Raw genomic sequence first — 25,132 nt, 5'->3', positions numbered from 1 at the left:
CCAGGAATAGCTGTTCAAAGTTTGACTTTTGCTCTCTTACAGGCCTCATATTGTATGAAGTGAGACATCCATTTTTTAATCCATTTTGAAATAAGGCTGTAACATAACAAAATGTGGAAAAAGTCAAGCGCTGTGAATACTTCCCGGGTGCACTGCATATCTTCTCATGGGTATTAACACTTCACATAAAACACTGGCAAAGTTTTAAAATATGAGAATTTTCACTATTTTCACTTTGGCAAATAAAGAATTTCACAAGTGAGTAAACCCCAGCACCGAGGAACACCATGAGATGCAGAGTTCTGGGAACAGCTACTCTAAAAAGTCAGTTTAGATCTTTTTGTCCAACTGCTGTTCTCCAGGTCAGGAAAGAATTTTCGTGGACAAAATAATTCAAGCTTCAAGTTAAGTGTTCTTTTATTTAAGGGATAATTCTGCGATTTTAGAACCTGGGTCTTATTTTTCCTGCGTTCCTATGTTTTTCTTATGTTTCCAATTTATTCATAGGGACAAATCTTCCACCATGAGCTTGATTAAAATTTCATTTTGTTACCATAGACTCGGACTGTGCTGGTATCCTGCACCATGGATCGGCCGTTGGAAGCCTGGACGGTGACTGAAATCTCTCCTGTCTCAGGGAAACGGGTCAGAAGACTGTTCTGCAGAGTCAGTGTCGGCTGTGTGAGAGTCACAAGTTAAGTAAGTGAGTAAAGTTTATTTATATAACACCTTTCACAGATAGAAAAATCACAAAGTTCTTCACATCATAAAGTAGAAAATGTTAAAGATGAAGAAATAGGGCAGTAAAAAGCAATACAATAAATAAAAAGACATTAAATAAAATGGAGGAGGTATTCAGACGGTCTGAATAAAAATGTTTTCAGCTGCTTAAAAAAAAATCGTCACAGGGCCATTACATAGTTTGGGCTGAAAAAAAGTGTTTGACCATGCAAGGTTCTAAAGGTGAGCACCAGTGTTTTAAAATGGATCATGAAATTCATTGGGAACCAGTGGAGGAAGGATAAAATTGGTGGCAGCTGCATTTTGGATAGTTTGGACATGGATCAAGGGAGTGTTACAATAATCTAAATGAGAAGAAATAAAAGCATGAATAATCATCTGAATCTCAACCTTGGTCACCATGGATCTTAATTTGGCAATGTTCCTCAAATGGAAACTAGAATTAACTGCTTCGCGGTTGTATGCCTCCACAACTCGGACTAGTTTCAGATCACATCCCTGTTTACATCTATTTGTAAGTGTATGAAAGAATGAAATTTAAGTTTGCATTGTGTCCTTTACCTGCATGTTATCTCCGATCCACCAGTACAGAACAGTCAGGTTGGCCTCGGTGGGAAGAACTATGGCTGTCAGGTTGACCTCAGCGTTTCTGCCCACGATGGGAACCACTTCCAGGTGCACTTCTTGTAGAGGAGCTGTACGGGGAGAAAAGATGATTCATAAAGTTACAAAACAAACTAAGTAACTGAAAGCAATTGGTCTATGACCTCAAAATTACAGATCAAATTTGTACCAGTAAAATCAATTTTTCATACAATTGTTTCAAATAAAGAAGTGCAACATTTGGGGCGAAAAACAAAATTAAATCATGACCAAACCAAAAGGACGATGGCTCAGTCTCCTGCAAGAGTCGTCCTTAACAGTTTAAACTCCTATGATAAAAATAGTGCACTGAGTTTTAAAGCTGCACAGAGTTGTTTTATCAAAGACAAAATAAAACAAAATCTCTGGTGATGTAGACATCATAGAATTGTCTTGCATGATAAAATTTCAAGTGTCAGACGTGAGGAAATTACTGGTGCCTGGGAAGTGAGAAGTTATCTTTAACAGCAGGGGGTGAGTACTTGAGAATGCAAGACATAACTGCAAAAGTTGTTTTCATCATCTTTTTTTCTCTTCCAGCCAATAAAAGAAATTTAGGTCATGTTGACAGATTGTGTAATTTCTGTGTCATCAGAACTACTTGGAGATAAAAAAAAAAAAAGTTTGTCAAAGTGCAGAGTTACCTAGTTATGAACACATAAAGATATGAAGCGACTCCTCTGGGAAACTGACCTGTGACCTGGATGTACATAGTAGCCTCGTCGTGCCCTGCCATGTTCTCAGCCCTCACTGTGACCTTGTAAACACCTGGGTTTTCATAGCGATGCTGGATGGGTTCATCTGTCACCGTGAGATTCTGGTAAATGGCCCGAACCCCGTCACCGAGGTCCACCTGGTACTTGGTGCTGCTGGTGTCACCCTGGTGAAAAGGTCACGGTGACTTCCAGCACGTTCCAACTGAATGAAGAAGGAAGAACCAACGGGAGAATAACTTTCATCCTACCTGTTCTTGGTGGACAATAAATGTGATGTCATCACCAGGCGCCACGGCCAGCATCTGCCCTTTGATGCCAACCCGTAGTCCTCTAGGGGGAAGCAGAGGGCAACTGTGCTGTTTGGCGCTCTGCTGCTTGTTTAGCCCCCCTTCACATGCATTAGATATCACCTTCCTGTAGCTGAAAGACAGCAGGGGACAGTAATATTGTCAGAGTACTGAGGTGTATGTTGAGTCTTTACAAGAGTAGGTCAGCAATTTGGGAAATAAGGTTACTAAGATGCTCTCTGAGAGTGAGACGAGGGGATCGAGATCAATTTCATATCTGTGTAAAAGTGCATTATAGCCAGGAGGTAATTAGCTTAGCTTTGCATAAAGACTGGAGGCAGCTAGCCTGTCTGCTGTTAAAAATGATTTGACTATGTGTGTGTGTGTGTTTGTGTGTCTGTGTGGACATGTGCAGACCCAGTGGAGGACTCGTAGGTTTGTCTGAGATGGCAGTCTTCAGGTGGTGAGTCTGGATCGTGCCAGAAGTCAGCAAAGCAGCGATCGCCCTCTGTGTGGGAGCGCTCAAAACCGTAGTCACTACACAGGTACATATGACAATAATTAAAACCTGGAAACTGCATAGCAGGCGTAATGGATTTTTAAAAAATCATTTTTATGTTACATGTAGGGGTTATCTTTAGATAGATATTTATTTATATAATCAATAAAGCATAAAACATGTAAACAAAATAAATAACAACAAACAAAATAAATGCAGTGTAAAAAAATGCTAAACCTGTTAGTTTCATCAAGTAATTATTAACGCAGTGCATATATATTTAGAGCAATAACCAGTTTGAATGGATGATCATATGTTTGTGTTTTCTATGGTCATGGTCATTTATATGAGGCTTAGATTTTTAATTACTATTTTTAATAATACATACCTTTTCATGTTTTAGTTGTCTTTTATTATCATTATTATTATTATTATTATTATTTTATATCCTTTGTGGTTTTGCACATGATTTCATTCAGTTTACTCTTCTAATTCATGTACTATTTTAAACTTCTGCTACAATGATCCAGTTTCCCCACTGGGCCAGTATAGTTATAAACAGTCTAATGCTGCAGGGTTTTCTGTAATTCTTTAGATCTCACCAAGTGAAGTCTTTCTCTGTGCATTGACAGGGTTTGGTGGTGAGAGCAGAGGTGTAGCTCTTTCCTTTGATGCAGAGCGCTGTGTCCTTTCTCTTCCTGAAACTCCGCTCCTGGCCCATAATACACTTCTCTCCCTGAGAGCAGACAGTGAGATGTGAGAATTCATTCTCAGATATAAGCAGGAAGTGTATATATTTATGCATTACCTGCAGGTCTGTGAGCTGCCAGGAGTCATAATCAGACTCGGTGCACTGATGGGGGAAAGACTGCCTGAAGTCCACTTTGACCAGTTCCCAATCTGACCTGTAGCTAATGTGGCCAAACACACTGCAAACACACACACACACACACACACACACACACACACACACACAGCAGACACAAAATGAACACAATTTAATATTATATTCCTTCTCATGTAGCTGGTTCAATCATCTCATCTTAGCGTGTGAAGGTGTGTTCAGACAGAACAGGACTTAAAATTGAGTGCTGAACGCTTGTTTGTGTTTATTTACCCCAAAGAGCCAATGCCACAAAGTATACAGTATGTTAGGTAAATATTTTTTAATAACATACTATTACAAAGTATTTTATGATCTATATTCAAGGCGTTTTCCATGTTCTCATGAGATACATCAAAAAGGCTTTTATCCAGTCTTATCCCACTCGTTCAGTGAGATCAGTGGGATTCTAATCTGTGCCTTTCACTTAATTAAAACATAGAAACATAAACAAACACAACTGGATAACCTATGTTCAATTCCTTCTTTTTCCAAAGACTCAGACTCTGTGTCATCTTTCATTTATCCATCCACTGTATTAGCCTCTCACTGGCTTCCTCTGACATCCGAGTCATGAAGGCTCTTATATTATGCAGACACTGCAACCTCCTACACGCAGATAATCTTTACTAAACTGCCTTGCTGCATTAAATATGGACTGTAACACCACTGGGAGCATAAATAAAGTCTTCATTGGGTAGAAGATCACTCTGTTTTTCCTCTCAGAGTTACAGTTCCCCCTCCTCTCCACTAGATGGTGATGTTTTATATTGCAACACAGGTAATGAATACTATCCCCATGTCTGAACTCAGTTGTCTTTTCCTCGTGTGTCAGTCAGAGAATTATTGAAGCAGACTGATGTGACACATGTCAGCAACTCTGACATATGTTGCTTTGCTGGTGGCAGCCCATGTCTGCCTATGGCGAGCATGACTTGTCTTCACCATTGTTGTTAAAGGGAAGTGATGGATGTCTTTAGTGTGGACTCACCTTACCTATCACCTTTGTTGTTTCTCTTGTTCATCTGGGGATTTGACTTCATTAGAAATCCAAATATCTCTAATGTTCTTTTCAGACTTGCTTAGAGGGGCACATTACCAATCAGAGTTTCAATTATATTTTATACTTTTCTTATTTGTGGTTTTAATGAGCAAAAACTCTTTTAGCCTCTCCTCTGATTGGCTGACTTGGTTTTCTGAGTGATCAAATAAAAACAAAGCAGATTTCAGGTAAACAAGAAATCAAATCCTGCAGGGCTTGGACGGTGGGTCTCAGTGGGTCAGCTTGTTGCATGGCAACAGCCAGTGACTGCTCTGTTGTGACATCGCAAAGTTCCAAAAGTCCTGAGGGCTCCTGTTAAGGCTCAGTGTCTGAATACAGGCTGTGTGCATTTCTCTGTGGACTGAGGCTTTGATACTTTCACAGTATTAATATAGAACCTAGACCTGCTTTATAATCAGAAAACACATGGACATCTTCATACCAGTGAGGTTCAGTGACTTTTACAGATAAGCAAGCAGAACGGAGCAGCCAACCCCTCATGTGTACCAACAGTAACCACAAAAATATGAACCACACTAAAACACACCTTTTCGTGACAGTAGTAGAAGCAAATCTCTCATAAATTCAGGGTCTGTCCTGTCTCATGATTCTGAAAATCTGAAACTATCCTTCCTACCCTAATATAGTAGCCTTAGGCCTGCATGGATAACATGCTTTAATATATAATTATTTATCTGTGTTTAATTAACAGGCTGAAATGTTGAAACATGTTAGCATGATACATATATTTGCAGTATATAAAACACTAATTCATAGTATGTAACACTGAAAATTGCAAGTCATCAGCCGTCCAGGACGGGGGTCATCTTCCAGGCTCTTTCTGCAATGTCTGAATTCAGCAGACCAGATTTGCACCACCTGCACGACATGCACTGCACGTGCATGTAGTGAGAGTTACATAACTCATCTCTTAGCAGTCATATAAACAACTTGTTTTGGTCAACTATTGCTCTAATATGCAATCAATCTAAAAACCTGACGTATGAGTTGTAAAAAAGAACTTACACTCGACTACTGTACTGCTGGAGCCTCACAAAGAGCCTCACACAAACACTGTGAGACACAAACACAGAGAAAAAGCAAGAGAGAGGGAGGGCAGAGGTCCTCCTCTCCCATCAACCTCTGCTGCAATGGTAATCAAACCCTCAGGAGTAGAAGACAGGGGATGGCTTTACAGAAAATGAAGTGCAAGTCCAGCTGCTTTTAGCGCCTTGAAATTGGACCTAGCTCCAGACGATCTAGAGCTGTGTTTCTCAAAAGGTTTTCAGACCAAGAAACATCCCCAAAACCAACAGGGCTACTACTTATGTAAATAGTATTGTGGTGAGCTTGCATGGAAAAACGTCATTTTTGCATTCAGATTTCTTTATTGGATAGTGAAGAGGGACAGGAAACGGGGGAATAGAAAGCAGGGGTCTGACATGCAGCAAAGGGTCCAGCTGGCCGGGAATCAAAGTGGGGTCTCGCTGCTCAAAACAATGCTGGCATGTGCCACTCAGATATAACTGCTGCTATATAACGCAGGGTTTTAATGGTTGGCAGCCACATTTCCTTTCAAATGTCACACTGATCATTTCTGATGGTAACCATAAAACATAAATGACAGACTGGCAAAGCCATGTGAGTAGGCAGCGTTGCAAAATGGTCAGTTACAGTTGACCACTCTCTGAGAAAGACTGATCTAGAGGGACATGTTGTGATGGGAGAGAAATTTGAGAACCCTTTAATAAAGTGCACATGAACCAAGTATAGAATGGGTGTTAGGGTTAAACTACAGGAGGTGACGTTACCATGGGTTTAATTTCTGTTTCCACAGAGCTTTCTAAATTCAGTATAAGTGTAATTTACACTCACACTTGGACTGTAGTTCTGATTTGGATGCTTTTTTTTGTGGGTCTTCAAAGTGTTCAGGCCATTCATTAAGTCTGACAGCAGGTCTGAAATGGAAATTTCACTCACGTCATGACCAGGGTCTCATCTCCTGGCTCGCTCAGGAGTCCATCAACGAACACAGATGTGCTGGTGAAGTTGTGAACAGTCCACGTCCGCCCTTCATCAATGCTAAACCTGTGGACAAAGAGGAGGTGTTCACCATGAGCAATACCCAAACAGATACACCGATGAAACTAATCATAACTCTTTTTTTTTTTTTTATCAGTGAACTGATCAGTTACCCTCGAGCAAAGCCTTAAATCACCAATTTGCCCCGTAAATCATCAGTTGGACAACTACTACAATCTGTAGTGCCGATGTCCTTAGTCACCTATTTCACTTTGTTCAGCTGATAGCTGAGGAATTACTAGAACCAGATAGAGTGATAACACTGCAATCAAATAGATTAGCAGGCAAAATGTATAATTATGTTCCATGCCATACACCAGCATTTGATCAATTCATTCAGTGAAGGAAGAAACTTAAAATAAGACTTACTCCTAAATGTAGATAACACAGACCCGTCGAGCCGCCATGTTTTGGTGGCAGCTGATTTCTCAGCCTGATAGCTTTTCATAATTAAGTGATATGAATGCCTCGCATGAGTTACCCAAAGTTTGAGTGAGCTCATGAGAGCTGAGGAATGATCTGAAACAAGAATAAATGCAAGTTTGCAGCTTCTAAAATTCTAGGTGCTTCACTTTTCAAGTAGTCATGAAAATGGCCTTGCTTTGAAACAAACAGTTATGGAAATCCTACCCCAGCATGGAAACATGGTGTAATTATTTCAGAGGGTCAAAGGCATAAAGAAGAGTCGAGTAGCAAGTCTTGCTTTGAGGATTTGGAGAGATTTTTGGAGTATCATGAGTGTCTAAATGTGGAGGATTTGACTTGAAGGTACATATTAGGTCAGGAAGGATTCCTAACAGAGACAAGTTCTGACTCTCCTCTAAAGTTGCCATGTCCTCCACTCATTAAAAGCTTTAGAGATAAAGAGTAGGTATAGTGAAATTGCAGTACTTCTGCTGTTTGAAAGGTAAGTCTGTTGAGGCTTTGACCGCACCCATGATCGGCACTGATGACTCAGTTGGTTCCATTTCAATTCACAAAGCCAGGAACTGATTTATTTGGATTGGATTTTATTTGATTCAGTTTGATTTTCAATGATCCACTTACATCAAATAAATACTAATGCTACATAAAGCACCTCTCATATAAAAATATCTCCTGGTTATAAAACTGTGGAAACCAAGGATTTACTTTCCTTGGGAAATGCAAAATGGCTCAGCCATGACACATCTATATTTTTCAGGCTGCAAAACAGTTGAAAAATAATAATAATAAAACAAGGTCATCATTATGCATATTTTAACATTTACTTTCATTACCACTGTGGAGCACTGTCAGACAGGGCAGAAACTGTCTGCTCACAAGACATCAGCCTGCTATGTAGACAACTGCAAGCCTGTATTAGGTTGGCAACAAACTGAATAAAACAGAACTCACACACGGTCAGTTTCCCATGGCCTCACATCTGGTAGCCAGAGACAATATCTCAGCAAACAAACAAAAAGGACTTTCACAATAAAATCAGAGTGGACACAGAATGTAAATCATGAGTTAGATAGTGGACTGCCATTCTACCCAATCAGATTGTTATCTGATCTTTTTGCCAGATTGCCCACCACTATATGTGACTGTGGGCCACAGTGCCACATGTCAACAGTATCTCATGTAAATTAAATAAATTCCTAAGGCTACAACACAGCTCACTTACAGCACAGATATCCACACAGTGAATCTCTATAGGGCCATAAATGTGTGTATATATATATATATATATATATATATATATATAATATATATATATAATGCTTTTTCATCTTCACAGCGGAAATGTGTTGCTCGTACACACGACACTGGACACGTTATGGAGCAGCCAAGAAAGACAGAGAGATTTTCTCAGAACCTCATGACCTGAAACATTACAGTCATTTTGTGATATGAAGTAGTAAAAATCATGCTCATTTCACTTTTAAGAAGTTGCCCCTTCTTTTCATAGGCTCTCTGTGGCTCTCTGCAAGATGTTTTCCACAATTACCGCAACCTTGGGGGTTATTGATTTAGCTGAGTGGTGAGGGAGGGAAAATGTGAAGGACACTCCAGAGACAGATGAGGACCTATCTAAAAGGTCATTTGATTTAAGGTCTGTGATAAATGTTTTTCTGAACACTACCTTATCTGTGGATTCTCTTTATTTCATCCTCATTTATTAAGGTCGATGAGATAACATCTTGCTGAGCTTGAAATTGTCTGCATGAGTTGTGGGAGAGAGGGGGATGGTCTGATTTTGAAGGGTATAGTGGATATTGGAGGACTAACTGATCTAACTGATCCTTCCTGTACTATGAAAACATATAAAATGACTTAGTGTACTGAATGGGTCAGTCCTGTCATTATTTTTGGTGAATTAACCCTTTTATTATGACTTCTAGATTTTTACTTTTTCATCTGTCTTGGTAGTCTTCTTATTTTCTCAGTCACCGGTGAACAAAGAATGACTAAGCCAAAAGCTTCGTCAATTCCAGAATAAATAATTTCATCAACCTGCATAAAATCCATAACATCAGAGATATGGATGATGCTGAATGGTTTTGATAAACGATTAAATAAGGATTTCACCTTGTTATGGGATATCTTACAGCACGAAAGACTGCTATTTGTAATTTGACATAACCGTTATCTTACTTGAGTATCTTGAGGGGAATAGAGGTATCCTTGATGGCAACAATGACCCCACCGTGGTCCAGGTACAGGATGTGATGTTCCTCCTCAAAAACCTGAACAGAATGACACAAAGGTGTTGGGGCTGAACTGGAAATGATGTTACTAAAGAAACATTTTACATCAGTCTAAATCATGACAAACAAGTTCTTGTTCTTGAAAAATCTTTACTTTGGTTGCTCAGTTTTTATAAATATATATATATATATATATATATATATATATATATATATATATATATGAGTGCAGTGAAAGTTAGGAGGGGAATAGTGAAGAAGGACAGGAATGTAGGCAAAAAGAAGACTAAGGGAGGACATGATATACCTGTCTCCATGTCTTCCCACAGTCTGAAGTGATGTACATCTCTTCTTTATACTCTACTAGCTTGGAGCCGAGGTTACCTGAGGGAAAGACGAAGGATTGAAAGTTTCATCAGGCAGGGGATCAAATGAGATATGAGATTTGGAGAAAGGTGATTTCCATGATATATGACAGATTTTACTATTCGTTTGAACAGGGCATCCCCAGCCTCAGCATCCCATTTGCTTAAAGGCAGAATCTCAGATTTTGTCCAGTTGATGGAGTAACCAGATATCTCACTATAAGTGCTGATCAGATAATGGATTGAAAGAAGTGAAGATGAGGGGTTTATAATACTAAACCTGCCAGAGGTTCAATGAAAAATGCAACCAATAGTTCCATGATGTTATTTTTCACTGGCAGTAACATGTTATGCCGTTATTAAATATGATAGGGGCAGTAAGAGTGCATCCAGGTATGTATGTGTATGCATGCACATGTGCACATATACACATGGAAGAAGAATGCTTGAGCGTCACACCGGGTGGACAAAGGCATCCACTCACAGCTGAGCAGCTGAGTGCGTCCATGTCTGGTGCGATGCTCCACTTGTCCTTGAGCGGGGCCCCCTTGGACATCCTGTCCGCTGAGGGTCCCCAGCACATGACAGGCCTTAATGTGTAGAAATGGGATCTGTCCATTTCAGGATTTCTGCAGCTATCCTGTGCAGGCTAGGGAACCTCATGCCACCCGACCACTTCTGTTTGCCCTCATGTGTGGTGGGTAAGGAAGAGCAGGCTTCATTCACCATTCCCTCTCAGTCTATTCCACGTCAGCTGGGAAGGGAGAGGCATCCCTTCTCTGACTGGGTGCCTCTGCAGAAGCTAGCATCTGTCACCTCTGTAGTGCAAGCGTCATCTTCATCACCACTGTTACACCATCCATATACACAGCCAATATGTTAGTGGCTGAGTTAACATAATCGCTGCATGTGGGGGAAGAGGTGTGGGGGAAAAAAGTCGACTGCATCCTTACTGCCTCACTTGACTCACTATGTCTGTATCGCCACCGTGTATGCATTCCCACTGTCAACGGGTCTTTTCTCTGTCTATTTTTGCTGATGAACTTGCGTCATGCCTGAAAAATAGGCGAGACGCTGAACTTCTAGATTTGAAAAGAAAACCAAGATGTTCGGCAGCTGCCATGCACACAATGCATCCAGTGTGTCTCCGGCCTAACGTTAGCTTGCATACTACGGTTGACGTACAAAACACAAAGTTAAAATCTCATGTCCACTTCTCTCTGAAGAAGACAACCCATATTGACCTCCTTCTGGTTGTCAGAGCTCTCTCTCTTAGGCTGAGCTCTGCCACCCTGTGGAGGAAACATATTTCAGCCACTTGTATCCCCGATCTCATTCTTTCAGTCACTGCCCACAGCTCATGACCATTGGTGAGGGTCAGAACTGAAGGCTCTGGACACTGCGGGTCTATCTTAGTTGACATGTCTCCTCAATGTCACATGGAGGTTGGGGACAGTGCCTGTGGAGTGCAGACTGGTGGTTCCCATTTTCAAGAAAGGGGACTGGAGGGTGTATCGGGGTATCACACTTAAGCCTCCCAGGGAAAGCCTGTACCTGGGTGCTGGAAAGGAGGCTCTGACAGACTGTCGAACCTTAGATTCAGGAGGAGCAATGCTCTGGCAGGATAGTCTTAATAATATCCTGTAGTTTTTGACGCGCCATTATTTTCAAAGATTGTAGCGTGTGTATGTTTGAGACTATAGAGAACATAATCTGTTAAATTTCTCCTTATGGGTGATACAACCCAATTTCAAAATCGTTTTTTAAAACTACTGTAGTCTGAGCCAGGCATGAGAGGGAGTCCGTTCTTCTGGTCACCATGCCAACTGGTTTCAGTGTGATCAGCTGGTTCCTGGTGTAAACAATGTGATGGTGGAGTTGCTGCGCAACAGTGGTGTAGCTGAATGACAACAATCAACACTGACTCTTATTTACACTGTAAGAGTCAGTAGGGCAGGTCCTCCACAGGTGTGAAAAGTGGAGGATTATGGGGGATGATGTTCACAGGGCCCTTCCTTTGTCTGTAGAACAAAGGAACATGTGGTCTCCCACACCCTGAATGATCTGAGTCCCAGCACAGACACAGAGACTTCGAAGAAACTAGATGCTGCATTATGTGTAATTTAGATGTTTACTGTCTGTTAGTGTTAATAATTGCTTTGCACTTTGCTTTAAATACTTCCTGGTTAGTTTTTATTCGCTGTTACTGTGATGATACAACACACAAGTTGGCAGAGTTTTGTTTATGTGCTGTAAAAATACACACATCAACACAATTGCCACACAAGTAAAAATAATTATTGACTGAGCTTTATGATGCTTGTAGCTTCATATTTTTGGAAGATAATGAAGCATACTGTTTAATTTTCACTTAATACCGACATATCATGTTAGTGTGCCCTGCACTATTGTGGCCTAAAAGGTGTACAACACCCAATACTCAAAAACTAGAAATACTTTTAGAGATCTCCACCTGCTATATTGTCAACAGTAAAATAACTGATTAACTAAATAAATGAGGTAATTTTTGCTCTGAGGACTCACCGGCACCCATGATGAGACCTGGAGCAGAGTCTTTGGTGTGGACAGTCCCAGAGACGTAGGGGTTGTCCGCCCACCGCAGGTGCAGGTGGAGATGGCAGTCCGGCTGCAGAAGGGAGTCACAAGAAGCTTTGAGTACTTCAGTTAAATGATAGGTGAAATGAAAACACTCACGATCATCATATTAGTAGTCATTTTAAATGAGTCCTCCCATACAGATACCTGATAGTCCTACTGCAAATACAGTTCTCTATGGAGGTCTCAGTGCTGTTGATCAAATTTAGCTTCGTGAAACGTAAGGGGAGTGAATGCATTTCTAATGGGAGGCACGACATTGACAAACACAACCATTTGTCAGAAGCTGATCTGCTCACACTGACTTCCACACTGACCTGGTGTACACTGTAGCAGGGTGTACAGCTGTGCTGGTGACTAAAAAGAAAATCCCATTTTTAAATGCCACTTTGCATTCACCTCTCTTCATATTTTTGTCACTTGTAAAACACATCATATTCAGACATTAAACTGCTCTTGTTCATAGAAGAGGTCATGACTCTCATCCAGTCTCTGCCATGGATACAGCTGACCATGTTTGCCTGCTCCAGTGACACATTACATCTAGTACCTCGACTTCAGTGATATCAGTGAGCTGATGTGTGTGTCAGTGTTTGAAATAAAGCTTTCATCTGCACTGTGTGGTGCAACGTATGGATATCAGACTGCAGTCATTGCTCTTTGTTGCGTACCCTTGCTGTAACAACCTTGACGAGATAGATGGAAAAGCTTGGCAGGCATCTTGCACACATTCCTCAAAGCGCAACACTCACTCTTCCTTCTCCTACTTTGTGTTCACACTCCTGGAACAACCTGGTCAAGAGGCCTCAGTGTTTGGACAGATGGTCTGCAACTGCATCACAGCAGTGCAGTGACAAAGCCTGAACATTTTATGTAGTGGCGGTATAATGGGAAACTGTTACAATTCATGGTTCATCATTACATTACATCAAGGATGTAATGCATTTCACTGGAGCTATATTGTTCATATCACAGAAAAAACACACTCAGTGTAAATAAAGTCAACAACTAAAAAGGGGTCTGTACTTACTGCTTTGCAGCTAATCGGCTTGCCATTCATGTCAGTGGTAGGTGGAGCCAAGGGTTCCCAGTCTCGTCCTTTGTTATAGGTGATGAGCGTCATCACTTTGCCATCGATCTTCTGATTGGCTAGGAAGACGCCTTTGATTCCACGTACCTGGAGAACGAGGTGGATTTGCCACACCTAGGGTTAACCTTGCAAAACATTATCTGGCCACAGCGGCCAAAAGGTGCAGTGATGAAATCATAAATTCTAAAATCTAAAAAAAAACAAAAAATAGTAGCACAAGTATATCAGCAAAGTCATAAAACTGTGAGTTACATAGCCTCTTAAGTTCGCTAACATTAGCCACTATGAGCTACTGCTCATACCACACAAATTAAATCTTCAACGGCAGACCCCTTTTTGTGTATAGAGTTGTGTTTTACTGCTCATGTGTCAGTTTCAACAGAATGAAATGTTACATAGTCTCACTTTAATCCAGGAACTGCACTTAAAAATTATACATTTTTCTTAACATAAACCAATAATAAAAGACGATTTCTGATAAAATTATTAAAGATGGTACAGTCAACATTAAAAGGAACAAACCCAAATAAAAATCAGGGATGTGTCACAGTGAAGCAGACAAATCACGTTGTGGACAAGCTGGTGGAGAACAAGATGTGGAAAGACTTAATTCTTCACATAAAGATTAAATGAAGTTGGCAAATCCACTGGTGATCTTAGCACTAAGAAAGAAATCAGAGTTAATTATAAAAGAAAATAAAAGAGGCTTTCCTAGATTTCTAGTGAGAATCCTTTTTTTTCTGGAATACACATCAGACGATGCAAGTCAGATGAGGAAACTCTGTATCTGTTATTTCATTTGAATAATGGAGTTTGATAAGGCCTTATTTTGTCTCACTTTCTGCCTCATTATCTATAAACTCTTACATAAGCAGATAGAGCTGGCAGTAGCAGCGCTGCAGCATCTGCACGTCTGATTTTCATCGCCCCGTGGCTGCCAGCTACAGACGGCTCAGGGTCTAGTTGTTTTAACTGGATTGCAACTTTACTTTGAACTAACTACTGTACATTAGAATATTAACCAGAACATGAGAGAATGACCCCTAATTTTCAGCAGTGGTTGAAACCTGATTACCCATGGAGCAAGACACTCCAGAGCAATGCATTGACTAAGAGGCTGAAAGCAGACCACTGACACAGAATGTGCAGGGAGAGGTTTAATATACTGAAATTAATGCATACTGCATGGTTTTTGTGGCTGTGACACTGCTAGCTACAGTCTCTGAAGAGACAGCGATGAAGACAACACAGACCGACATTTAAACAGGGCCAGACAGCATGTCAGACATGTCTCGATCTGCAGACTCCCCAGACTCCATTTACTATCTATTATACAGCACTGGTGTTTAAAGATTGAAAAAAATATGTAATTATTTAAATAAAAGCATCTTCTCTCTGGATTTGGGCTCCTCTCCTTTCTGTCTGCACGTTCTGTTCAACACTTTCATCTTTTCTCTTCACTTTCTGGTCCTTTTGCCTTAAGCCTTTAACCATCCCCTGCATGTTGTTTGTTTCTCCTCTCGCCCTGAGCGAGTGATGTAAGAGGAGGAGGATTCTGTGGTGAGGGCCTTTGCTGTGTGGTTCACCGTCTATTCTTTCTCCCACAATTGCTCTTTCAAAAAAAAAAAAAAAAAAACAAAGTGAAGAAAGACAAACAGAATGTGAAGAATATATTAGAAATATAGTTTTGCCCGATGTATTGTGTGTAAGAGATATCTACTGAAGTTAGCATTCTAACCAGCTAACCTCGGCGGGTCCAGTCTTGTAACACCACTTCAGGCGAAAGTGAGTCACTGTAGCATCCACTCTGCCTTTGATTCAACATGAGAGGATGAAGTCATAACTGTGAGGAGGCTATTCATGCTGCTGCTACAGCTGCTCTGCCTCTTGCTAATGTTCCGCGACACCTCGTGGCTCGCCGCCTACTCCTGTCGCTCTGACTGGGCAGACTGAATGTCAACATCATTGTCACCAGTCTAACAATAAGCACACTCAACAATCCATGAGTTACATAATCTGATTTTAAGGTAAACTTATGTGGAAAACATTATTTTCCAATCATCGAGAAGGAGCATAAGGCTGTGGACAATCACAGAAGTGGGAAACACACAAGGGCAGCAAGTGTAAATCTGAAACAAGGGGGAAATGTTAGACATATGAAAATGAAACAGGAAATAACACAAAATGGACAAAAAAACTGAAAACAACCTTGGTGAGCGGGACCAGACCTGACAGGCAGGAAGTGTAACGTGTAACATTAGGGCTGATGGAAGACTAGATGGGCTGCCGCATTTTTGAACCATCAGCAAGGGTTTCACTGTGAGTGAAGGGAGGCCCTGCCAGAAGAGCAATGTAGTAGGCAAGGGGCAGAGATAACCATGGCCGGGACCAAAAGCTGGGAGATGTACTGAATTAGGTGAGGCCTGATTTTTCTGATGGTGTATAGAGCAAAGCGGCACCACCAGGAGACAGATGCAACATGGTCAGAGAAGGACAGCGGGCTGCCAAACATGGCGCCCAGGTTTTAATGAAGAGGCAATTTCGATATTGATATCGTGATGATTGGCCAGGATGACTAGGAGTTCAGTCTTGGAGAGGTTTAGTTGAAGGCAGTGTTCCTTTATCCAAGCGGATATGTCCTATGGCCGAGATCCACGCAGAGAGAGTGGGGTCGCCTGGCGGTTTAGAGTCCAAAAAACTTAAAGGTGCTGGTGTGTATGTCAGCGAGCGTTTGATGAAGGAATGGTCATATCCTCAGAGAGCGAAACTAAATTCAAGCAACAATATAAGTGACAAAGTTTAGAGTCTGGTTGGGTTATGACATATTGGGAAAAGGGGACCTGCAGTGACACAGCATCTGTTAAAAGATAATTTACAATATCTTTAATTTCACTTTGGCCATATCAGGTCAGGGAACAGGCCCTGAGGTAGAACATAGTTTGCAAATTATATTCACGTAAATCTTATTTCTAAACAACTGTTTTCTTTTTTTTTTCCTAACATGACAGATCAAGAGTACTGACAAAACTGAGAGTCATGATTTTTCTGAGAATGAGAATTCCTTCGTTGAGAATATCTATTTAAAAAAATACGAGGAGTTAAATCCAAGCTTTCTAAATTTGACAGAACATAAATCATTGAGTTCCGAAAATGACCTAGATCCGGGGGTAAAATTTTATAACGATTACAAAATAAAGTATCGGTTCAATAACCTCAAACTGTGGGGCTTTTCAGTTATACATTTTAATAGCAGAAGCCTCTGTGAACATTTTATTCAAAACAAAGATTATTTAAAATCATTAAAACATTCATTTCAAGTTATTGCCATAAGACTTGAGACAAATGAAAAGGGTCCTGATTTTGTGTTAGAATGCTATGGCTTTTTCTAGTGTAAATCAGACAAGTGCTTGACATTGATTGGCTGTTTGAGACTCAGAGAGAATACTGTGTGGACGTGAAGAGTCCCAGGGGAGAAGGAGCCAGCTAATTACCCAGAATATGAATTTATTTTGAAACTAAAGTTCACTTATAATCTATAAATGTCATTTTTTACATACTGTATGAAGCCAACACTTACAACACTTCCATTCCATCTCACCTCCAGGATGTCAATGAGGACGTTCTCCTCTGGCTGCTTGGTGCTGCGAACATTTTCCAGGACGATGGAGTAGTAGATGCCCTGGGTGTCCGACTGGTACAAGTTATATGTATCTGACTGGTACCACTCCTGGAGGGCAAGGAAGACCTGGCTCTCGTCCGTACTCACTATCTGGACATCCTGGAGGCAGAGATGAAGGGATGGAGGGAGAAGTGGGGGTTAGACAGGAGAAGTCAGCATTTTCTGAATAAGTGGAGCTGCGAATGAAAGAACAGTAAAGGCATCAGAATTTTAATTATGATTAATTATGAAAACAGATGAGACAAGCGTACATATTTCAGGGAGATCATTTAAAAAAATATGAAGAGAAAAACATGAAAAGACATTAGACATTGAAAAGAAAGGAAAGGAAAACTAGAAAAACGAATGGAGGGTAAAGCAGAAAAAAAATAAAAGCAGCAAGTGACGACAGGTGGCAAGAAGAAATCGGAAGAAGTAAAAGACAAAGAAACAGTATTTCACTCTTATTTTAAGGCACATGATCCAGAGAGTAACATGCCCCTACATAGACGGGTGCACAACTTGCCTGTTACGCACAAGCAAAGTGTGCTGAAAATGTGCTTCAGATGTTCGGACGAGTCAGATGGAACATTAAAAATACAGCCCACAGAACTCGGAGCGTTCTTTTTCTGACAATCTAATTCTGTCACAAACGCCGTGAGAAACATTCTGGTGACAAACACCAGAGTGCAAGAGCGCCTGGCTTTTAAAGGGAATGGGACACAGCACTCTGATTGGTTTATCGTATGTTACGACCAAAACACTTCCATGAATAATTAAGACCTTAAGAACAACCCTTTTGAACCATGTGCCATGTTTTTACCGCCATTAAAATAGCAAAAGTGATATTGACACGCCCTAAATGCGCTTGTGCCGTGCGCTTCAGACCATGTGCTTTGGATTGTTAAAACACAGTCAGCCCCCCTCATCCAGAGTGGCTCAAAATCATAACCCTTAACAGTTTTTGCTTTGAATTTGCCTCATACTCTGTTTGCAGATTTTAGAATCATGTCCATGTAGGTTTCGCATGAAAACATCCTTACTCTTAAACACTTGTTTTTATCATAGTAATCAGCAGGGGTGGGAGGAACGAGTTACATTTACTATTCTTACTGTAACAACATTTTTTGTTTTTTGCATACTTTTACTTTTATATGATTTTTAAAAAAATTGTAACATTACTTGTTAAGTGTTTCTGAACTCAAGTTTTTTATTTCACTACATTTAAAAGTCAAAATCTTTACAGAGTAGAAACAAAAGTCACATGATGACGTGATGATTAACTGTGTGAGAATGCCACAAACTAAAGAGTCAAAACAGCAGCTGCAGCAGAGAAGCTGCTGATTGGAACACACCTTCCATGTAGTGTGACCAACAGGTGCATGCTGGGTCTGGCTAATGCTAAATGCTAGAATATTAACAGTGAATCCCTCAGCCGTGACTGAGAACTAGCAGAGAAGATGGATTTAGAGCAGATTGTCGGGGGACCAGACAGGTGTGTACAACGCTGTACAGCATCAACTACGACTGCATTGCAGAGCAACGTAGTGTTGTTGTGTGCACTTGTCAGCTGCAACCTGTGGAGTTTATGTTGCTTATGTTTATTCTATAAGAAGCGGTAGCTGTTTGATGTATGTAGCTTAATATTGCTACAATTGAACTCCTTCTGTTTCTACTCTTTTGTCCCATTTATAGAAGGGAGGCTAAGTAACAGAAACACCTGTTGAATCAACAACTCTCGAAAACAATCAGCTATACTAAAACTGCAGAGCTGTTGTATTAGACTGCATTAGTTTTAGCTAGGGGTTCCTAATAAACTGCCAGCTGGCATATATAGGCTATGCAATGAAATGTCAATGCATATACACGTCTGGTATGTCCCCCTCCTCCTTTTGAAAATATAATGCAGTAACATTTACTCAGAGTACATTTTAACTGATGTACTTTGTACTTGTATCTGAATACATTTTTACACACATTTGTCTTGTACTTGAGTCACATTTTTTAAGTAACAGTAAACCAGTCTGGAAACGAGTGTGTTTTGAAAGTGCTATCTGTTTGACTTAAAGTGCATTCTTCTTTACTCTCTGGCTGAAATCCTAACTTGACATATGGTTTGTATGTATGAAGATGAAACATGTCATACACATGAAAAATGTTTAGGCTCCAAGCTCGTCTCCAGCCGTGTGCTTGCCTGTGAGTGCTTTTGATCTTTCACCAAATTCCTGTGTGCATCAATTTTACTTTTTTATTCCACGTGCTAAAACTTTAATACTCTCTTGACATAAGGAGGTCCCTTTGTCATTTCTCATATTCCTGCGGGGAAGCTCACACACAGTGCAGTGTTTCCAGACTTCCCTTCAATAGATTAAACTCACACCCACACTTGGTCAGAATGGTTTTGGGAACATCTTGCTCATTGAAAACAAAATGGACAGCATCTGATGACAGATTTCCCCTCACAGCCATGTGATGTATTAGCCTCTTCAGTGTTCTCACCCTCTCTCAGCAGCATGAGGCTCATTTCCTTTCACACACATTTATCATATTAAAATCCTCATCATACTCCTTGGTCATTATTCACATTGATTTCTGTAACAAGGTCTTTGATACAGTTGGCCAACACATTTTATTTTCCAGAAATATTTCTTCTGGCTTCTGGTTACATTCTTGAATGTACCATCTTTAAGACAGGGTCAAATGATGTAGTTAAAAAGTGAGCAAACAGATCTTTTGTATCAATTCAATGCCTGAGGCCCATTCTCATGGACACGATATCTTAGTAATGCCTTGACGGAACTTGTTCAAATTTGGCAAAAACGTTCACTTGGACTCAGGGTTGAACTGATTACATTGGTCATAGGTCAAAGGTCAAGGTCGTGGTGACCACACAAAACATGATTTTGGCCTTGTGAACACATTATCTCGAGAACTCCTCAAGGGAATCCCTTCAAATTTGGCACAAATGTCCACTTGGACTCAAGGATGAACTGATTAGAGTTTGGTGGTGAAAGGTCAAGGTCACTGTGACCTCACGTAATACTTTTTAGCCATCACTGAAGATTTCACACAGCAATTGTGACAAAATTTGACACAAATGGTTAAGATTTTATGCGACTCTGGATTAACAGGGATGTAATCCGAGACTAGTGTGAGTCTGGAGGCATACACTAATTCTAGTGTGAGTTTGGTCTGTAATGCAAGTACAGCTAATTGGACAGAGCTTAGTAGTTTAGTCAGTCCTGGCAAACTTCAGCAGCACAGCAATGCTTTGTGGTGAACTTCCACACTCCAAACTTCCAAATTACAACTGACTCCTGTACCAAACACAGAAAGCTTCATACAAGCAGGAAATGTAGTCGTAGTATTGCCTGAATATGCTGATTCCATACAGTTAAAAAATTTCTGCTTTTTTGGAGCGTTGCCATGTAGACACACTGGGTCACTGTCATAAAACATGGTGACACCTGTAAACACGCAATAATCTTGGCATGGGTTTGTTGTTGTTGCAGGTGTGTGTAGAGGTACAGACTTGGTATGTTAACGAAGATTAAGATTAAACTATACGAAGCTCCAGGCAATATTCTGGTGACACAGATTTCCTCTTTCTTCCACTGCTGCAGTGCCCTTGAGCAAGACATGCTATTTGGTCCACTGAAGCTGACTCTGCATTGTAGCTGGTTAAACAGAAAGGTGATTACATCCTGGGTGACAGACAGCAAGAGAGAGGATGGAAACATGGCAAAAGGGGACACTTATTACCTGTGATTTCACAGCCCACTAAGTTGTGTATGTGTGTGTGTGTGTGTGTGTGTGTGTGTGTGCGCGCATGTGTGTGTGCGGTTAATCCATAACTCAGGTCAGGTCTCGCAGGACAGAGCCAAGCTGCTTTCTCTGATGGCCTCTGCATTTTTCATCCTTCAACCTTTCAATTATTTACAGTGGAAAAACATGGAAACACTCCCTCTCTCACCCTCACACTCACACACACACACACTTTCTCCTTGATTCCTCCCTACCGTCTCTCACTCCATCTCATATTTCCCTCTCCACCCCCACCCCCAACCCCCCGCCGCCCTTCCCCTCTGTGTCGCTCGACCTAAAAGCTGAAGAGTGTGACCTATCTGCTCACCAAAGTAAGAGGACACATGTAGAGAGAGAGGGAGACAAGAAAGAGGGAGCAACTAGGGCATACTTTAACTAAACACACACACACACACACACACACAAACCGATTTATCCACCACCTTCCTGTCACACCTCATCAACTGATCCCGATCAACTCTAATTGTTGAAATCAGAACAAGTATGTGGGCGTATGCATGTGTGTGTGTGAATTCAATCAAGTACTGTAGCTGAGGTAGTCAAGCAACTGAGGAATAAGATCAGAATAAGATGTGTGTGTGTGTGTGTATTAGTGCAAAACACATGCCACAGTTCTCTCTGACAGAGCGTCAATGCCAGTTTCTTTTTTTAGTTTAAACCTAAAAAACGTCTCCCTGGGCTCCATATTCAATCAGCAGAGTTCAATAGCACTCAGTGAGACACTGAAACAGCCCTGTGTCGCCGATGCTGACAGCAAAGTCTCCTACTGGTGAGGAGCTCGGCCTATATCAGTGACATGGGATGCAACTGGATCAATGCTTAATGGTGAATATTTAATGAGCGTCATCATGTATCAGGCGAGTACTTGCATTAATATTTTTTTCCCGGCTTTTTTATGCCTTTATTTATAGGTACAGTGAGAGAGAGACAGGAAAAATGGGGAGAGAGAGAGAGAGTGGGTGTCGGACTCGAACCCTGGGCCGCTGTGGTTAGGACTAAGCCTTAATGGTACACGCTCTACCAGGTGAGCCACCAAGGTGCCCCTGTACTGGCATTAATTTGAGTAAAGATACAAAACCACTGTAACAACGACGAAGTAGAACAGTAGGGATTTAGAGCTGTAGGTTTGAATACCTCAAGTGAGGGGAAAGCTATTTCTCCCTCAAATGAATAAACTGGCTTCTTGAGGAACATTTAAACACCCCTTCCAATGAAAATCAAGTTAGTTTTTAACCTTCTTAACATGTCCATATGATGTTTTTTACATAAGACAGACATACAATGAGTGAAATACAACACCAGGACTGTGTATTTCCACCTTGGAACTGCAGTGAATCAATGACAGTCTCATATAAGCAGATTTAGAAGTTTCCTCTAACGCTAACCACCTTGATATTCACAGCTCATTCACCACCACCAGTCACCGAAAGCTTGTCAGTACAGAGAGCGAGCACAGCCACTAACACTGTGTCAGCCACTGCCAGTTACAAGCTAACAAACAAATTTCTGAGAAAGTAAAAGTTTACAAAGTTTATTGGTCCCTTAGCAGTAAATGTTAAACGAGCCTAAAAAGCTCTTCTTTGACCACCATATGAACTTTGAATGGCACATAAATACATTTACCTCTGTCCACCTGCAGTGCATCTTTAGCTAAGTGTTTTGTACTTCTTTTTCAGAAGTGATAAATACATTTGCAAAAACAAGTTGAAGTTGTGCTCTACCTTTGGCAAGGCATACTTGGGAAACCTCATCTGGACAAACTCGTTGCGCCGATAGGACACATAGTGCTTGGTTCGATTCCCTGTGGTGACCTGGGAAAGGGACAAAAAATAAAATCAGCCACACATGACATGACATATAGCAACAATCTGCACACTATCCAAAATTTTACAAATACTTTCTACTAGTACGAGCTTGTGTCTGACTGCTGCATTTCAGCACTTAATTTTTCAAACACACAAAATAATGGTTTCATTATACATTTACTTCCAATATTGACTAATTTGCTTGTTATTTTCTTGATTGATCAATCAACTGTTTTGTTTATGAATTGTCAACAAGCAGTGAAAAATGCTTATCAATGTTTTTAAGCCCAGGAACACTTCATGAAACAGTTGTTTTGTGTGACCAAAATCCAAAAATATTCAATATTCAAGGAATCTGCAAATTATCACATTTTTGGCATTTTTGTTTTAAAATTGACTTTAATGTCCCTTATTTTACACTTTTCCGTTGTTTTATGTGAAATGTTGGTCCATAAGAAGATATATTTAGTACTAAAACATTTTCAGTGTAGTTTTACTCTCTCAGGCTTCTCTCTGAATCTCTAGTGACAACAGGTCAGTGAGGCTCTGAGTCTCTCTTCTGATTGGCTCACTTCTATCTGAGTGATTGAATAAAAATATTCAGTTTTCGTTAACATACCAAGTCTGTACCATTTCAGAGAAACCAAATCCTGCAGGGCTGGATGGTGGATCTGGGTGGGCTCGGCTTGGTGATTACTTAGTTATGACATCACAAATTTAAGGAAGTCCTGATGGCTCGTTTTCAGGGAAAGTTTCTGAATACAGGCTGTGTGCGTTTCTCTATGTTTGATACTTTCACAGTATTAATATAGAACCTAGACCTGCTTTATAATCAAAAAGACATGGAAATCACACTTTATACAATATGGGACCTTTAATTGTCAAATAGTTGCAGATTTTAATTTTCTGGTAATCAAATAATGGAGCTCCAGTTCATAGTAAAAGAAAAATGACAAAAATAATAACAGCTGAAAAAGATGACTGAATGTATACAACTTCTATCAACCGTATTTATTAAGATTTTTATGACCTTTTTTACGCCGTGTTTAAATCAAACAAATAACTTTGCAAACTGAATGTTACTGGGGGGGCTGTGGCCCAGGAGGTCGAGCAGTTTGTGTGCTATATAAGGACAATCCATTTCAAATAAAACAGACTGTTGAGTCAGGGCCATTGGGCTCCAGAAAAACAGGGCACCAGGAAACTGAGAGAATGACATTTCAGTGTTTACCAGCTGGCTGGCATTGCTTTCACTTTGTGTGTGTGTGTCTGTATGTGTGTGTGTGTGTGTGTGTGTGTGGAGACACCTACTATAGCAGGAGCTTTCACAGTACTATGTCGGGTGTCTCTGTCTGTCTAGCTGTGGGCAGATAGCATCACAACCTGCAAGATGGAGTCTTTACAGGAGTGTAGTTCAGATCAAAATGCAGGATGAGTTCGAAGAAGGGTGTGGGGAATGCCAACATGTTAACGGGTGTGATCTCATCACAGCATGGTCTCTAGTTTTTCCTGTAGACCCGTGTTTGGCAACTGGCAATAATACCTGGCCCGCCAGATTATTTTGATAATCAGATTTTTTTTTATCTTACAATATTGAACTGACAGTTTCACATTAAGATGCAGCTAATGTCGAAATAGAGAATCTCCTCCCAACTGCAGATGGTTATTATACTTTTGTCCACGAGACTGAATGACAGGCACAACCATGTCACATCTGGAGCAGCGCACAGTGACCGGTTTTACGATAGATCTCCGAATGACTACCTCTTTAGCGATTTTGTCAACAAAATAAAAGCACAAGAATGCTTGTTTTCCTGCAGTTCTATTGTTCAAACAAGCTTATAGCTTTTATTATGGGAATTTCTGACAGGAAGTTCCAAAGGTTCTGTTGCTTTCTTGCTTGAAATAGCAATCATATGATGTGATGTGAAAAAATAACACCAGCTCATTGAATCAGTCAAACATATGTGACTGTGGCCACACAATAAAGTAAGGTTAAGTTGCATCTTTATCAGTTTCTTAAAATTAGCCTTTGACTATGTTCTGGCCCAACATGTAATGGGTTAGGAAAAAATTGGCGTGAGGCCAAACTTACTTGCCGACCCCCGGTGTAGACAGAGAAGAAAATAATAATATAAACCAGTCAATCCAAGGCAGCTGTAGCTCAGGAATTTGAGTGGGCTGTCCACTAATCAGAAGGTCAGTGGAT

At 40.6% G+C, this 25,132-nt stretch overlaps 1 protein-coding gene across 8 annotated transcripts in view; it reads right to left on the bottom strand.

Moving 5' to 3' along the window:
* Window positions 1-25,132, bottom strand: part of sorcs2 (sortilin-related VPS10 domain containing receptor 2) — a 276,342-nt gene that overhangs the window by 7,288 nt on the left and 243,922 nt on the right. For all 8 annotated transcript variants that reach the window (XM_071478096.1, XM_071478090.1, XM_071478091.1 and 5 more), the window contains exons 8-21: window positions 22,840-22,929; window positions 17,234-17,413; window positions 13,576-13,722; window positions 12,474-12,576; window positions 9,872-9,948; window positions 9,512-9,603; window positions 6,791-6,898; window positions 3,694-3,814; window positions 3,488-3,621; window positions 2,804-2,923; window positions 2,348-2,519; window positions 2,077-2,263; window positions 1,303-1,436; window positions 554-677 (exon numbers count right to left, since the gene is read on the bottom strand). In XM_071478096.1, coding sequence (XP_071334197.1) covers window positions 554-677; window positions 1,303-1,436; window positions 2,077-2,263; window positions 2,348-2,519; window positions 2,804-2,923; window positions 3,488-3,621; window positions 3,694-3,814; window positions 6,791-6,898; window positions 9,512-9,603; window positions 9,872-9,948; window positions 12,474-12,576; window positions 13,576-13,722; window positions 17,234-17,413; window positions 22,840-22,929 — 1,789 coding nt within the window. The remainder of the gene's footprint in view (window positions 1-553; window positions 678-1,302; window positions 1,437-2,076; window positions 2,264-2,347; window positions 2,520-2,803; window positions 2,924-3,487; window positions 3,622-3,693; window positions 3,815-6,790; window positions 6,899-9,511; window positions 9,604-9,871; window positions 9,949-12,473; window positions 12,577-13,575; window positions 13,723-17,233; window positions 17,414-22,839; window positions 22,930-25,132) is intronic.

This window comes from Trachinotus anak, unplaced genomic scaffold (assembly GCF_046630095.1).
Source record: "Trachinotus anak isolate AG129_WGS33_773 ecotype Australia unplaced genomic scaffold, CSIRO_AGI_Tana_v1 ptg000005l, whole genome shotgun sequence".
Taxonomy (NCBI): Eukaryota; Metazoa; Chordata; class Actinopteri; order Carangiformes; family Carangidae; genus Trachinotus; species Trachinotus anak.
The sequence above is the reverse complement of the archived record's forward strand: the minus strand, read 5'-3'. Positions and strand labels throughout refer to the sequence as shown.